The sequence below is a fragment of the Monopterus albus genome, unplaced genomic scaffold (assembly GCF_001952655.1).
Source record: "Monopterus albus unplaced genomic scaffold, M_albus_1.0 scaffold23.1, whole genome shotgun sequence".
In the NCBI taxonomy this organism is placed as follows: domain Eukaryota; kingdom Metazoa; phylum Chordata; class Actinopteri; order Synbranchiformes; family Synbranchidae; genus Monopterus; species Monopterus albus.
This window is the reverse complement of record NW_018127903.1, coordinates 3,120,121-3,135,355: the sequence shown is the minus strand read 5'-3', so window position 1 is coordinate 3,135,355 and position 15,235 is coordinate 3,120,121. Positions and strand designations below refer to the sequence as shown.

General features: G+C 44.2%; 1 protein-coding gene across 2 annotated transcripts in view; it reads right to left on the bottom strand.

Annotated features, from left to right (window-relative positions):
• Positions 1–9,624, bottom strand: part of setbp1 (SET binding protein 1) — a 37,326-nt gene extending 27,702 nt beyond the window's left edge. Inside the window, exons 1-2 of one of the 2 annotated variants that reach the window (XM_020594296.1) lie at positions 8,712–9,624; positions 2,825–3,429 (exon numbers count right to left, since the gene is read on the bottom strand). In XM_020594296.1, coding sequence (XP_020449952.1) covers positions 2,825–3,271 — 447 coding nt within the window. In that variant the 5' untranslated portion in view covers positions 3,272–3,429; positions 8,712–9,624. The remainder of the gene's footprint in view (positions 1–2,824; positions 3,430–8,711) is intronic. The other variant, XM_020594297.1, reaches the window with a different exon arrangement.
• Positions 9,625–15,235: the final 5,611 nt, after the last annotated feature.

Below are 15,235 nucleotides of genomic sequence, written 5' to 3'. Positions count from 1 at the left end.
GCAGGACGTTCAGCATGTGTGTGATGTCAGCTGGAAACAGGGAGGAGGAACCCATCACATCCCATTTATGAGTGTGTGCGGGTCTGTCCCCTGACAGAACAAGCCTGTTCATTGACCCCCTGGTTGTAGATGCTTGCTATGAAGATGATAGGAGGGTGAGAGTCTTTTGAAAAGTAGAAAATTGCATCACTTTTTTCTCTTCTCTACTGCTCTCTTCTTTCCCTTGTTCACTTATTCACTAATCCCTAAATAATAGACCCCCAGGAGTAAATTGAGATTTCAGACACTTCTGAATCATTGTAATTTTGTGTAATCACTGACAGGTGTAGAGTTGCATTACTGTTATTTTTGCATCTATAAAATGCAACATATTGTATCGTGGGCTGTCTGTAGCATGGACACTACTGCTTTCATTGTGTTGTGGGATTTCTTTAGGACACTGTATGCAACATAGACTTTATACTCAAAAGTCAGACACTAAAATAAAATGGCAGTAAAGGTAGAGATTTCAGACAGCCGGTATGTAAATCTATATATTTTTTTACAGTTCAAAGGTTGAGGTAATCAGTTTTGAACATTTACATAACTTGCATTTTTTTCTTTTTGCTTGTTGTGTGTCTTGATGCTGAGGCTTGCTGCTGAAACCTAATCCCAGTTTCGTCACATGAATAAGTAAAAAGTTTAATCTTGTCATAGGTGAAGAGAAGAGAAGAGAAAGCTGTTTTTAATGCTGCTACAAAAGAAGAAACGGCTAAATCCTGGCATTTTATGTCTTCCTTTGCACCATTCTACATGTTTGCTAACTTATCTGTCTGTCTGTCTCTTCCCTTCTCCATCTATTAGAGTCAAATCTCTGTCTAAATGGGCATCTATTGTATCCTGCTTCTCCCCCCCTCTATTCATCACACTACCACACGCACATACACACTCCCTCTGAGGGGGCCCCTTAACCAGGCTCTCCATATGCCTGACCCCCACCTCCTTTCTCCTCCTCCTCCTCCTTTTTTCCACAACCCCCTTCTTCTCTTCCCATCTCTTGCTCACACTCTGGCTTCTGCTCTGTTGCTGCTGCTGCTGCCCCTCGCTGCCATCTGCTACAGGACAACAGAGGCTGAAAGAGGGAGGAAGAGAGAGGAAAAAGTGTGAGTGAAAAGAGGAAGACAGGATGGAAGAAGAGACTGAGGGGAAAGTGGAGAAAGGGAGAGATAAAAGATTAAGAGAGAACGAGGAAAAGAATAGATGTGGACACAATACAGCAAGAGACTAGAGAGGCTGTCCATCTGCTCGCCCCCCCGCCTCCCCTCCCCTCCTGACACACAGCCTCACACACACCACAAAGAGAGTATTTAACCTCACACACACATGGAAAGAGAGGGAGACAGAGAGACAGAAAGCAGCCCGGCCTCTCTCTTTAACCCGTTCCTCTCCAGTAAGCCTGCCTGTATTAGACCCTTGGGGGGGCCGGTGAACGGAGGTGATGGGTGGATGGAGGGAAAGGATGTAGGGGGGGAGCAGGGGGCAGAGGGAAATGGGGGAGGGGGATATGATTGAGGAACAGAGCATAGGGGATGAAAGGTTGAAACTGATATGAATCAACACCAACACATCCCGCTCCCCTCCCCAATTCTCAACCCTCAATAGAGGCCAGCTTGCCGCCCCTGTCACTATGACAACCTCTGTCAATCACACTAGCAGTCGGATTCCAAAGTGGTGCTGAATTGGGAATGGCTGCCCAAACATCAGAGTGTAGGGCTGAGCTCTCTGAAACATTTTTGGTGGTAAATATGCTCTTCATACTTAATTTAGAGAAAGCTGACAGGAAGTCAGACAGATTCTTAATCTATGCTGTGGTAAGAAAACATCCTGCGTCAACTAGCCGAAACCATGGCTGTGGATGATGTCAAAGTCTGCTGATGACAAAGCAACACCCACATTTTCTTTCCAGTTTGGCTGCAATTTCATATTTGAATCACTATTCAGACTCTGAGCATGCTGTGGCAGAGTGGGTGGTGATTTCAGTCAATTTTCTAGCTGTCTGAAAAGCCAGACAGACTACCAGTGGTTACTAGTAAAATAAACAATATAAAATAACAATCAAAAATTTGCGTTAAAACCACAAGACTGAACCAGAAGAGCACAAAGCACGGCCCAGCATCATGTGGATAAGATCACCCCTTTACTGATGCTGGGACTGTAGAAGTCTTTGGCACTGAGATGGCTGTCAGGTTTGGATACACACACCACTGTGTAGGTCAACACACAGCAAACACTAGATTCCCCCAAGGACCTGTACGAACACAGTGTTGCACACACCAAACACTGCTGCAGTGTGTAAAGTGTGTGATGATGGAGGGGGGTGAAGGGGTGTGACCCACAAGAGCTGATTTCATTAAAGGAGAGGAGAGAGGACAGGTCTCTATGTATATGACCACAAATGGAGAGAGCAGACACCAGCTGTCACATGCTTATTTCAGCCCTATTCTCAGCTCCTATTTGAGTGTGTGTGTGTGTGTGAGTGTGTGTGTGTGTGTTGTGTGCTTGTGTTGTGTCACTGTGTGATCTCAGCTAGCTATGACTGGTTTCAATTACACAGCAAACTTTGACCCTGTGTAACCAAGCAGGGAAAGGAGCTTCTGACAGAGAGGTACAGAAAGAGGTGGAGTGTATGAGAGGGGGAGTGGGATGTTGAGACAGGACAAAGCCACAGGAGTTTTCCGCTCAGTGAAAATTCCAAAAGCTCACTGTACATTGCATGACACATTACACATCTACTTAAAAATGTGAAACCATATAGGTGGCAGTAGGTATAAGGATGGTGAGTTACCCTTTTTCTGGGGGGTCCTCGTTCTTCATCCTTTGGGCCTCGCCCTACTCCTGCACCGCCTCCTGCCCCGCCTCCTGTTCGTCCCTGCCGTCCCCCTTTGCCCTCTCCAACTGGAGGCCTGATGGTCATCCTGATCTCTGGTGGGCAAATGTAGTTCTCAAGGCTCTTTGGGGGCTTCTTGGTGCGCTTGGTGGTCTGGATTTTCAGCTTTAGACTTCCTTCCTGGAAGCTCGCTTCCTTAATGGAGAACTCCTGTTCCTCCAGAAGCCCCTCCCCCTGCTCCTCTAGCCCCTCGCCTTCACTGATGGCACCGTTAATCACATCATCACTGCGCGCCAAACCGATGCCCCCTGCTCCTTCCTGTTCCTCTTCATTTGGCCCCACCCTGCCTCCTTGTAACTCCGCCTCTTTGGGTCGGGCCGAGCCAACGAGATCCCTTGGCTCCATCCACGCTCCCGCCAGAGCCAGTCAGGACCGCGGAAGCTGTGGCAGCCAACCAATAGGAATATAAAGAACAGTAGTCTGTCGGGTTGGCTGGTTGTTGGCAATCAGCTACTGGGGTTGGGTTAGTTGTCCCACAGGAACACAGCGAAGCCAGGGACAGTCTGCAGAGAGAGCAGGTGAAGGATATGATTAGTAAGAGAAGGGCAACTGAAACCGAGTCCTGTCATCCCCACAGCTTCCATTCCAGCCCTGCTTCTTAGCGCAGGGCTGTCTGCTGTCATCAACATCATTAGCTCCCTGTTATGTATGAAGACAAGCACACAAGCTCATCACAGAGCTATCGAGGCACACTGCTACGCTCTCATTTGCATTTTGTACCTCACATAAACAAACATTTTTTCACACTAGCCTCCCTCTCCCTACCCTCTTCTTTACTCACTCACTAATCTTCTTTCCCTTGTTTCATCCCTTGTTCTATCCTCACGACAGATCTGAAGCGCAGCCGTGCAGACATTAGAGTGATCAGTACAAATTAAGATTCTTCTCTACTCTAAAACCAGGCTGAAGTTAGCCTGAGGACACAAGACAGAAATTTTTAAAAGTTGACTTTTTTTTTAACCAGAGCGTGGAAGGAGAGAGGGAATCACACAGGAGGCAAAGGGAAGGAGAAAGACGGACTGAAGGAATCTAAATTCTTTCCCCAGATGTGGTTTACGAGCAGGCCTGGAAAAACCAGCGCCTGAACAGTTTTACACACGCATGCAGTGGCACTGCTACACACATGCATGAGAAACTCCATACACTTATGCACATAACTACACATACAAATGACAGTGTTGGTGTCACCGAGTAGACTTTCTGCATCCCTGCTGCTATTTCTGCTCTCTAGAGAAAAGGCTGCAGTAGCCATTTCTCAGAGGATTCATGTTTTCCTTTTTGGATCATTGCACACCCAGGCACAGATATATATTACATACTTATACGAACACACACGTATGCACTTACCGGGGCTTACTTACACCCAGGCATATAAACAGAAAGCAATCAAAACAAACACTGGACTACACTTCACTCCAGCGGCAGAGAATCCCATCAGTCAATATGACATGAGGCATGACTGAGCTGGATGTGGGGAATGCTGCCTCACACACTAAGCTCAGACTGACACCACTTACACTGATGTGAACCCAGACTAGACCACTACCTGAGGACACGACTTGAGTAAAAGCTTACTGCTTGCTACAGACTTAAGATGATAAGAGAGCACAAAAGGTTTACAGCATATACTGAGCCTTACCCAGCCCCTAACCTCTGCATGGTTACTGTAGGCGTTTTACACTGTGCATGCTTCCTCTGTGCGCTCCTCTGTACCACCCCTCACTACTGTACTAACAGCTGATCCCCATCATAATACCCAACAGGCCTCACAGCACATAATCATAATCCACAGCAGTATTTCAACAAACTTGTCAGGTTAAGACTGAACACAAACAGCCTCCAACTCTGAGACCAAAGCCTGTGGTTTGTCCTTTTTCTACTGCATTTGCTAGATTAAATAAAAATGAAAAGGCCTGTTTTTAGTAACTTTCTTTTTGGCAGTAACATTTGCCAATCTGAAACCACAGTCTTTGAAAACTGACTCATAAGGGTCACTAATGTATGTTCTACTAACGTCATGGTGGTTAAATATGATAAACTTAAAGCACCATAACAGTGTGGCCGACCTTATACTCATTTTACAAAGCATAGATTGATTTCCTGCCTGATTTCCTTCCTGGACGTCATTGATTTTGTCATTGATTCATTCATTAAGTGCACTAAGAAAAGGAACTTGCAAAAGTAACTTGAGATAGGCAGTCCAGTATCACACAGAAAGTCTGCTTTAGTTTTGTGTCATAGTCACTTTCACTTGGTGAGATTTTCACGTTAGCTGCAAAGCAGCAACCTATTCAACAGAAGAAACCACCACATTCCCATGATCTTTTTTTACACTGTAATTAATTGTCTATTGAATTTGAATTCCAAACACCAAGACTTATGATTGCAGTGTTTTTGGCAGTTTGAATTCTTTAGTGTCAAAGTCACCTAAAAGTCTTTAAAATAAGTTTTAAATATTTTAAGTTTTACAGGGACAACCAAAAAGATAGTGAGTCCAGACTCAGTCCCAGCCTGGTCTTACTGTGCCCACATGACACCGTTTGGTCCTCCAGGAACCTTTCAGTCACTAATGTCAGCTTGGTGACTCGTCCTAATGGCATGTGTGACAGCTATCCTGGCTGTCATGTGACTGAGCACAATGACAGGAAAAAGAGCCAGCTGCCAACTACAACATCACACACACACATATGCAGTACACACATCAAAAAGGGCCTTGTCCGCTCTTGGTTTTGCTCTTCAGACTCCCAGTATGACAACAAAATGGCATCATGCATCAGTACAATTTTCATCCTGGGCCATTACTGTGTAAACTACTTAGCTGGGTCATGACTATTCCTCCTCCCTCCCTGCTTGGTGCCCTAAGCTGTGTTAGTTCTCTGTTACTGGCAGGCAGGGTGAGTTTATGTAAGACTGACCCCTCCTCTGGCCTCCCTTTCCTAGCTAGCCTCAGTCTACATCTCCTCTCTCTCTTACACACACTCACACACACACACACACCTCGACTAGCCTCAGACAGCAGGGTGATTGTGAGAGGCCAGACACACAGCATAAATAGCTTTATTATGTTCTCAAAACTGCCACCGCTAACCCACTTCCCTCTCAAATAGCATAAGGTCATTCCCTGTGCTGGATGCAAAAGGCTGTGAATGAGCCACTCTGCCAACATTTTACCTTGTCCTTTGAAAACAATTATGATAAAGCATTAATAATGGAATGCAAATGGATAGAACATAAATGGTGAATGATACAGTCACACTGACAAAAACATAAGTAGAAAGAGTCTGAGTGTGAGTGAGAAACACAGAGGGAGGGAGAGAGAGATGGCTGCAGAAACACAACCTTTTAAGGCTGCATACCCAGCAGCCCAGTGCCTGAGGTGGACTCACAAATAACTCATACACACATGCAGACAGATGCGTGTGCACATGTACACACTTGGCCACACATTCACACAAGCACGAGCACACCAAATGCCCATGCGATTGCACAAGGTGAAGAGTGTTTTTTCTTCTTCTTCTTTTCTTTGATGTGAGAGTGTATTAGAGGCTTGGCCATCCCTGGCTGTAGATGAGTATCTCAGAGGAATGATGAACATTGTCTGTCTGCCATTTTCATTTTTCATTTACTTCTTTTATTCCAGCTCTCTAGTGAAGGGTCAATCTTGTAAACCGGTGTTTCACGAAGGATCTAATCTTCAGTTAGAGACAAATCAAAAGGAATGGCCCCAGCTTTCTAGTCCTTCCAAATCCAGTGAGCGCAAGCATGAGGCTTTCAAACCAGAAGTCTATTAGTCCTCTGTCTCAGAACAGAGCAAGCTGAAGGAAGCCTGTCCATATCAAAAAGCATAGTCTGTTTTTTCAAGTGAACATTGAAAACATCTATTTGGATATGAAATACAAAATAGAACCCTCTCTCTCCCCACTTCATAAGGGATGGCACAAGCATGTGTTCAGTTAGAAAGACAACCATAAAGTGCCATGTGTGGGACAGCCATAATAGAAAACGATGGCTTCGCAGCTGCTCCATGCAGTCCTGCATGCACACACTCCTCTCTGCCTGGTAGCACTAAAACCATCCTCACCTAACTGCTTTGCAGAAGCAGATGAATGTTAAACCATTTTAACTGCAGCAGAAGCCACAAAATGGCTGTCTGAAAAACACCTCCCCTACTCCCCAACTGTCTCCCTCCTTCCCCTCACCTCACTCCCCACCAACCTCTGTTTTCTCCCCTCTTCTCTGAGCTACCTCTTTCCTTTACCCTCCACTGGTTTTTCTCCCTCCCTCCCTTTTTCTGTGTGCTCTGCCAAAAGGTGCTCCAGTGCTGATATTCTGTTAAGAGAGCCTGCCAACAGTTAGATTTGTCCTTGGATCCAATTCATATTCCCACCTCCCCCTTTGTGAATCTGTTTCGACCCAAGGTGTCCAGCGAAGAAGGGGATACACCTAATCGATTTCTCGTGCTTTAATTTTAAGGTGGCATGGGCATTTCATTATCTAATAGGTGGTTTACTAGTCCGCGTCATATGTTTACACCACAAAAACGCTGCAGGAGTTTCAGCTCCCCCAAACCTGTTAACAAGACAAGAGTGATGGTTCCATCTGAGTCTGGATCACTTCTATTATCAACCCCTCAACACTGCATCTTTCCACCTAATCACGCACTTCTCTTACAATTGCCTCTCCTCTCACAGTCCTTGTTCTTCTCTTTTATCCAGTGCCCATTTGCTCCCCTTCATTCCCATATATCCTAGAAGCCCGACAATTTCTCCACACTTTCACTGACTCATTCATGCTTGTCTGTTTGTCTTCTGGTGCTATGGCTGTGACTGAGGTTTCTGGGGGCTGCTGATAACAGCGGCATACCACCATTCATTTTCAGCCAAAGCATGGCCATCACGTTTGGCTAAACACTCCCTCTGATGCCCACCTCCAAAGCCATGTGAACCTGGTCAGCTATTAATAAATGAATCTAGAGTGGAGGAGCGCCACTGGATGCACTCCTGAAGCCACATTTGTATGGATACTGGTATCTCTTAATTGTCGTTATGGTGGCATGTGTGTGAACCATTAAACACACTCTCATGTGTGCCTCAACTTGCAACGTGCAGCACCACTCATGCATGAGACATTTATCCCTCTCCAGCATCTGTAACTCCACCAGAAGGAGCAGAAATCCCACATCCAGGCAAAAAAACTTCAAGAATTCTACAGTTAAATGTGACATAGCTGATGACAGACTGAAAGAGTGACAACCATCTGCTTGCTGCATGTCACAGACTGTGATGCTATGCCATGGACTGTCAGTGTCAGTGAAGATGCAGGAGGTCCACCCTAGTAAAAAAACATCTCAACCGAGAGTGTGAACAGCTCTGGTTGAGCCGCTCCTTGATCCATGTTTGATGGACACTTCAATCACTGACTGAATCAACTGCTTTATCTTACAACCACCTAATTACAAAGGTATAATGGATTGAGGCACTCAGTGGTACAGCTTTGTTTGGGGTAGTCCATGGGTACGTGCGTGAATGTGCGCGTTGTGAGTTGTGAGTGCCTGCGTGCGTGCGTTAGTCGAATTTGTTGGCATGCGACTACAAGCAATGTCACATATTTCATGTCATTTAATGAACAAAACGGCACAGGCGCAGTGCATTGCGTTATAGGCTGAGTTATAATCAAACCAGCAAAAGCAGACACACGCACAGCAGCTTAAAACATTAACATGAACCCATCTGCAGGAAAGGTGTATTCAGGTGTGGAATGTGGCCGGCGGACCGAGGCTACTTACCCATGTCTAATATTGTGACACACTCGGCTCTAACGTGTAAATATTTTATCACGATCATTTACAGCCCATTTAGACACGTTTTATACAAGCGAAGGATGGGATGACAGCCTCCTGGGGAGCTGTCAAACGGTGCTGGGATATATGTATATATCTTTTTGACAGAAACCCCCGAGGAAAATGGCGTCAATGGTGCTTTGGAAAGAAAAAAAGCGAAAACAGGATTTGCAGACGATCTGATGACAGAAGCAAGGTAGCTGCACAGGAAAAAATCCAGTCAGAAACTTGGAGCTTATGTTCAATCCCTCACAGAAATAAGATCGTTACAGGCTCTTGCAGATCGACTTGTGTGGTTGAGATCCGCGGCGGTGCAGAGTGCGTCTCCGATACCTTGCTGGATCGCTGGTCACTCGGGGAGCTGCACAGTGCTGAGATCCCTCGTAAATCCGCTACTCGGTTGGCAGGGGAGGAGGGGGAGTAGGACTATTACTGCAGTCAAAACAAGCCCGCACCCGACCACAAGCCCAAATCCAGCGGGGAAATGTTCAGCGACAAAACCGCGATTTCAGATGTCAGTGAAGACAGAGGAGCCGACGCAGGAGACAGGGTCGTGTATGGTCGCCGATGGCATCGGATCAGGGTTTTCTGTGCGTGTGCGCCTCTGTGATTTTCCGATCGGTGAATGTCAGGTCCCGCAGCCTGGTGTCTGGTAATGATCTCACCCAGCAGACTGAAAGCTGTGGCCGAGCAGAGCACTGGAGAGAGAAGAGAGAGGAGAGGAGGAGCGACATCGCCTCCACCTGGCAGCAGACACGCTCAGCGTGCGTCCCTGTGCAACCTCCCCATAATTCCCAGGGCCTTCTCTTGTGGGACTCACACGGGCATGGGGTTATTTTAATGTGGCTTAATGCAAAGTAGGAAAGCAATATCTGGCAAAAGGCCTGTTGTTTTGACTGAGTCCGTGATGTAAGAAGAGAAATGATTAGCACTTTCGAAAGGTTCAGATATGGACCTGCATAGGTATGAACTGCTTGGTCGCTCCCTAAATCTTTTGTCAAATTAACCAGACTGAATCCCACCAGAAAGTCTTTTTGGCCATCCATGGTCCTTTTTGGTAAAGTTCCAGGAAAAATTGGAATAATTCAGTGATACTGTATTAATTAACCAGGAAATTGCCTGATTATTAATCAGTATAACAAAACAAATGATTTAAAAATAGATATACAGTGGATTAAAATCTTTAAAATACTGTAAAGGAATTTCATAAATGGACAAATAAAATCCTAAGATAAAAGTGATGATCAGTATATAGCCTCTCCTATTGCAACTCATTCAAAAAGTTTAGAAACTTTGTAACCAGCTTTCCTCCAATTAAAAGAGAATAGCTTTAAAATATAAGCAAGGATATTATCAGCAATTATTATCTGCAATAGGCAGCCATGCAGCCAAACATCTACTGAGTCACAACTAAATACATATATTGTATCAGATGTTCTTGCACATCTCCGGGGGAGTTTTGAAACATGAAACATAAACCTGTGGGCAGCCTAAGAATAAGGTTTATCACCTGTGTCTTCTTAGGAAATAGTTTGCCAATAAACCACAACTACCAGAATGACTTGAAAGTATGGTATTTGATAAGCCCAGGATAATTAAGTACAACTGAATGTGTGTTCAGCGAGACAAACGGTATCATAAACACTGGCCAGCACATTTACTTCAGAGGAAGACAAGGTGGGTGTGTACATGGGGTTCGGTGGGTGAAGGGTGAAGGAAGACAGATTAAAGTGTGTGTCTGTGTGTGCTGGTGCTTTCCCCTCAGTATGTCAAAATACAGCAGAGTGGAAAATCCACATCATCAATTCATGAAAAAGCCACAGTTGTTCCATTAATTTATCATTTTCAGAATGTACGCTTGTATTGTACCTCCATGCAAAACTTGACCTTCCCTGTATGGAAACCATCCTTTAACATTAGCAAGCAATGCAAATGATGTCAGATGACCTTTCTCTTAGTGTCCCACAGTCACCAGTTACTCATCTCTGGTACATCTGTGTGTATGTGTCTCTGAGTGTGTGTGTGTTCAGAGCACCCAGTGGGAGGTATTTCATTAGCCAGGACAGTATTTGTGATTGTGCACTCAGTAGCATGAAAGTTGTAGTTAAAAATCTGCAGTGCAAACAACGGTTTGGGTGTTGTTGCTTTTCACTTCCCCTGTGGTGGCACATTGGCTAGATTCACAAATATGTGTGTATGTGTGTGTTTGTGCATGTGAGTATGGGTAGAGTCTCTGTTTCATTGGGAGTGTTTTCATAACAATGTCACAGCTCTTTATTGCTCATTGCTCATTTTTGTACTTATCATACAGTGTTGTCCTACTTTAGTTTACTTATGTCTTTATGAGGGCCAGATGTTTTTGTTTTTGAATGATAGTATATAGATAAAAAATGTTTCAAAGTAACACCATTATTATTAGTCTTTGCATTTATGTTAATTCTCTTTTTTTCCACGATGTATCTAAAGGGTGTAGGCTTCGCTTTAAAATTTGGCTCTGGTTTATTGTTATGATTTATAAAGCTATGTTTAAATTTGAATTCCAATAAGGGTTGATTTTAGGGGTTTGGAGAAGAGAAATCCAATTTGACTCCAAAAATACCTTTAAAGACCTCATAAAAATAGAATAAGAAATGTGCGTGTATATATGTGTTCGTGTGTGTCTATTGATTTGGGATGTGTGCAAGAATACAAAGAGACCCCTGAGAGTGAGGGGTCAACAGCTGCTCCCCAACAACCAATCAATTGCAGTGTATCAGTAAACATTATGCACACACACACACACACACGAACACACACACACGAACACATACAGAGGCACTCTGTTCTCAGATCTGTTGCCATGGATACCAGATACAGGCAGCCAAGAGGGAGCAGTTTTCCAGCTTAAACTGTAAATATTGAATTATGATGGGGAGGAAAGAGACAGCAGTGCAGGGCAACGTTCATGCCTGAATGATCTAAATATCTAGATAATCCTTTCATCTCTATTCACCGCTACAGGAAATCTGGAACATCATTCATGTTCATCAAGTTCAACATAAAAAGATCAATCTGTCTTCCTGAACCAGTCATTTATGTAACTCTCTATTACAGATTGAGAGCTGCCCCCATTCCTTCATCTCTCCCTGCCTTTTTGTCTGGAAGATCTACATTCCCTGAAGTGGGACGCACAGTAAATGCTTCCCTATGCCTAATTTGCAAAGACATAAAAGTGAATCTCATTCAAACCACTTTACCAAATGCTACAGCTTTTATGTGGCAGCAGCTCCTCTGTGGTTTCATCGATGGGGAAAGAGGAGTGATGAGATGGAGAGGTGTAGAAGGAGAAAAATCAGTTCACAATTAATAAGTGCTATGGCAAATCTTTTAAGTGGGGGGGTCACTGGAGAGAAAAGACTGAGAGAGGAACCAAAGAGAGACCCTGAAGGTCACTGTCAGTAATTGTTTGCAGTTTCTATGAATAATATAAGCAGCAGAGTCTGTTGAGCTAAAATAGTAATAACACAATGATATTGGTAACAAAGCTAGAGCAGTTGACTGCATCGGGGGACGTGCTAACCTTGAGCTGACATTGCAAGCAGGAGAGACTCACATTCAATCAATGAAGGTTTTTTTCTCAGGGAGTCCGCTAATCTCATAGGGCAGCACAGGGTTCATCAGAGTGGAGACACCTCTGGGACTGACAGAGGCAGTGAGGTTGGCTGAGGGAGAGAGTGGGAGTGTGTCGATGTGTGTGTGCAGTAGACAAGGTCTTCGCGTGTGAAGACAGTCAGTGAACCATGCAAGGAACAAGCGGTTATGTGTTATAATGTGCGTGTGTTGCACGTGTGTGACAATAGTGTATCTGCCTGTGTGTTTGGTGGAAGAAGTGAGGGCCATACTGATGGAGTGAGAAGTTAATGGGATGTGTGACAAGGCTGATTACTGAGGCCTCAGTGATCTGGCTGGGTTAATGAAGTAAATGACTTCTTGAATAACAGACCACTGGGGCTATCTTCAGCTCCTGATCCACTCTGATAAACCAGACTGGCCTTCTCTTCCCCCTCATTCACCTTGCAATAATATCTGGCTTAAACACCCACACTGAGAGAGTCATGGGTTTGAATCCATCCTGCAAATGCTTTTGCATTTCTATCAAATTAGGCAGAAACTAAACGTATAAGCTTCGTGCAGAAATTCATTAAAACATAGCTGCTCAGTGCACAGTGCTCACTCTCTGGGGGACAAATGTGGCCACCTGCAGTTTGCACATGCATACAATGCTACACACAAACACAAACATAGGCAAAGAAAGACTTATTTTAAGACTTTGTTCTCCATTTGGGGTTGAGGTAGAGATTCTCCTAATGAGAGTGCTAATGATGTCTGAGAGGAGATGCAGCTCAGAACAAAACGCAGATGGAAGCTCAGACAACAACAAAGACGGCCCTAAATGTTGTTGACTGTGGACTCCCTGCTGGCTCTGTGTATGTGAAGAGATGACACTGTGCCCATCCCCCTGCCACTTATAGGAGCATTATCATAATGTTGTCTCTGTATGAGCCGAGCTATCAAGTGAGCTCATCTTGAAGTCCTCCACAAGCCCCGGTGTGTGGTGATGCTTCGGATGCTGGGGGTAGTCAGTAGAGACCAAAAACAAAAACACATTCCACCCCAATATTTATTCTGACTGACAGTTGTGGGATCTAAAAGGCAGTGTAGGACTGACAGCAACAATTTGATGGTTCTCTGTGTTGGATTTAAACAAATGACAGCAATGAAGATAATGATTGTCCTTCTGTTTGTCCTTCTACTTTCTCACTGTATTGTCACTACAGACTTGGGTGAAGTAAATCAGTATGTGGGCTATGTGCGGCTGCAGTAAGTCAGTAGTTTAATAACTTCAGTTTCAAATCCTGGCTATATGCTAATACTGTATTATGAAAGAAGATTTAAAAAACAGATTAATGGCAACATACTCTATATTAGACACATGAATAATAAATAATTAGTTCTCAGAAACCCATTGTTTGTCACGGTATGTGTGAAACTTCACACCTCAAACATCTACCCTACAGCATCCTGTTGTGTCATATATAACTGTGGTCAGATACAGCTGCATCTGAATGTGTGTGTGTGTGTGTGTGTGTGCACGAGCGTCTTTGTGTGTGTGGGCAGAGTCAGAAACAGAAAAAAAGAGGAAAACTCCCCAGATGAGAGAAGGCTGCCACTTTGCCACTTCCCCTGAGACTCTGAGTAAAATGAAGACAGAAACATACAACAGGTGTATGATACAGCACTGACTGTGATAGCGCTGAATCATTCGTCAATCAAAGTTCATTTTAAACGTCATCAGTGGTTCCAGTGTAATGATCTAATATGTTTTCTCTCACAAATTGCTTTTTCCTCTTAGATGCTAATGGTTTTCATTACACAAACCTGATTGTCACTTGTGGCTTTGTGTGACAGAAGCTGCACTAGGCAGGATTATGTAAAGAGGAAATGTAAAAAAATGTTATGGTGATCATAAATTATATCCTCTTCACTCTCTTTCAAAGACAATTAGCCAGAAGATTAAAGAACTTTACAATCAGCGCACAGTGCTCAAAAGAAGAATGAGGTGGGACACAAAAAAGACACCTGGCCTGTGTTTGTTGTTTACTGTACACTGTGTGAATACTGTCCCATATGAAGCTGCTTCCCACCAGCAGGATGTGGTAGAGTGACACGTCCTCGCTCAACAACACCGACTGCCTACAAATTTGATAAACAGCCTTGCGGTTTCACTCTCCTCTTGCCTGTCAAACAGAGGTACACACATCCATACACACACAGGCATACACCAGCTCTACAAGAATCACCATCTGTTAATGTGACATATAACTGGAGTGAGTTGTTCTGCATAATGTTACCTGTGGTTTCATTTAGATTTACTATGACAAACTATACAAATGCCACCAGAATCACTTATGTCTCTATAACTCAGTTGCTGCTCTTCTGCATCTGCAGCCTTACAGAAAGACTGACGGGAATAAGCACAAGAATACCCTCAAATCGTATCAGAATTAGAGGCGGGCGTCAATATGTCACATTTGTTTTAAAGAAAGTGATGTAAGTGGTTCTGATTAATGTTTGCCACTGGACTGTTATGATCCACATATAAAGCCCCAAATATTGCTGATACAATGTCAGTAAAGACTTGCACTAACTGCTGGAGACATATCTTTGTTTCTCTTCTCTTCTCTCCTCTGCATGCTTGCATGGGCACATACGGTCCTGTCAGTCACATCTGTGAGCTGTCAGGATATGAATGTGTATGCATCTCAGGGTAGAATGAGGGGTGTATTAGGCCTGCTGATCCTTCACACTCCTCTTGTCAAACTTAACATGAAAATGAAAGTGTATGCATGTGTGTGTGTGTGTGTGTGTGTGTGTGTGTGTGTGTGTGTGTGTGTGCGCGTGTGTGTGTGAGACGGGGGGGGGGGGATGGG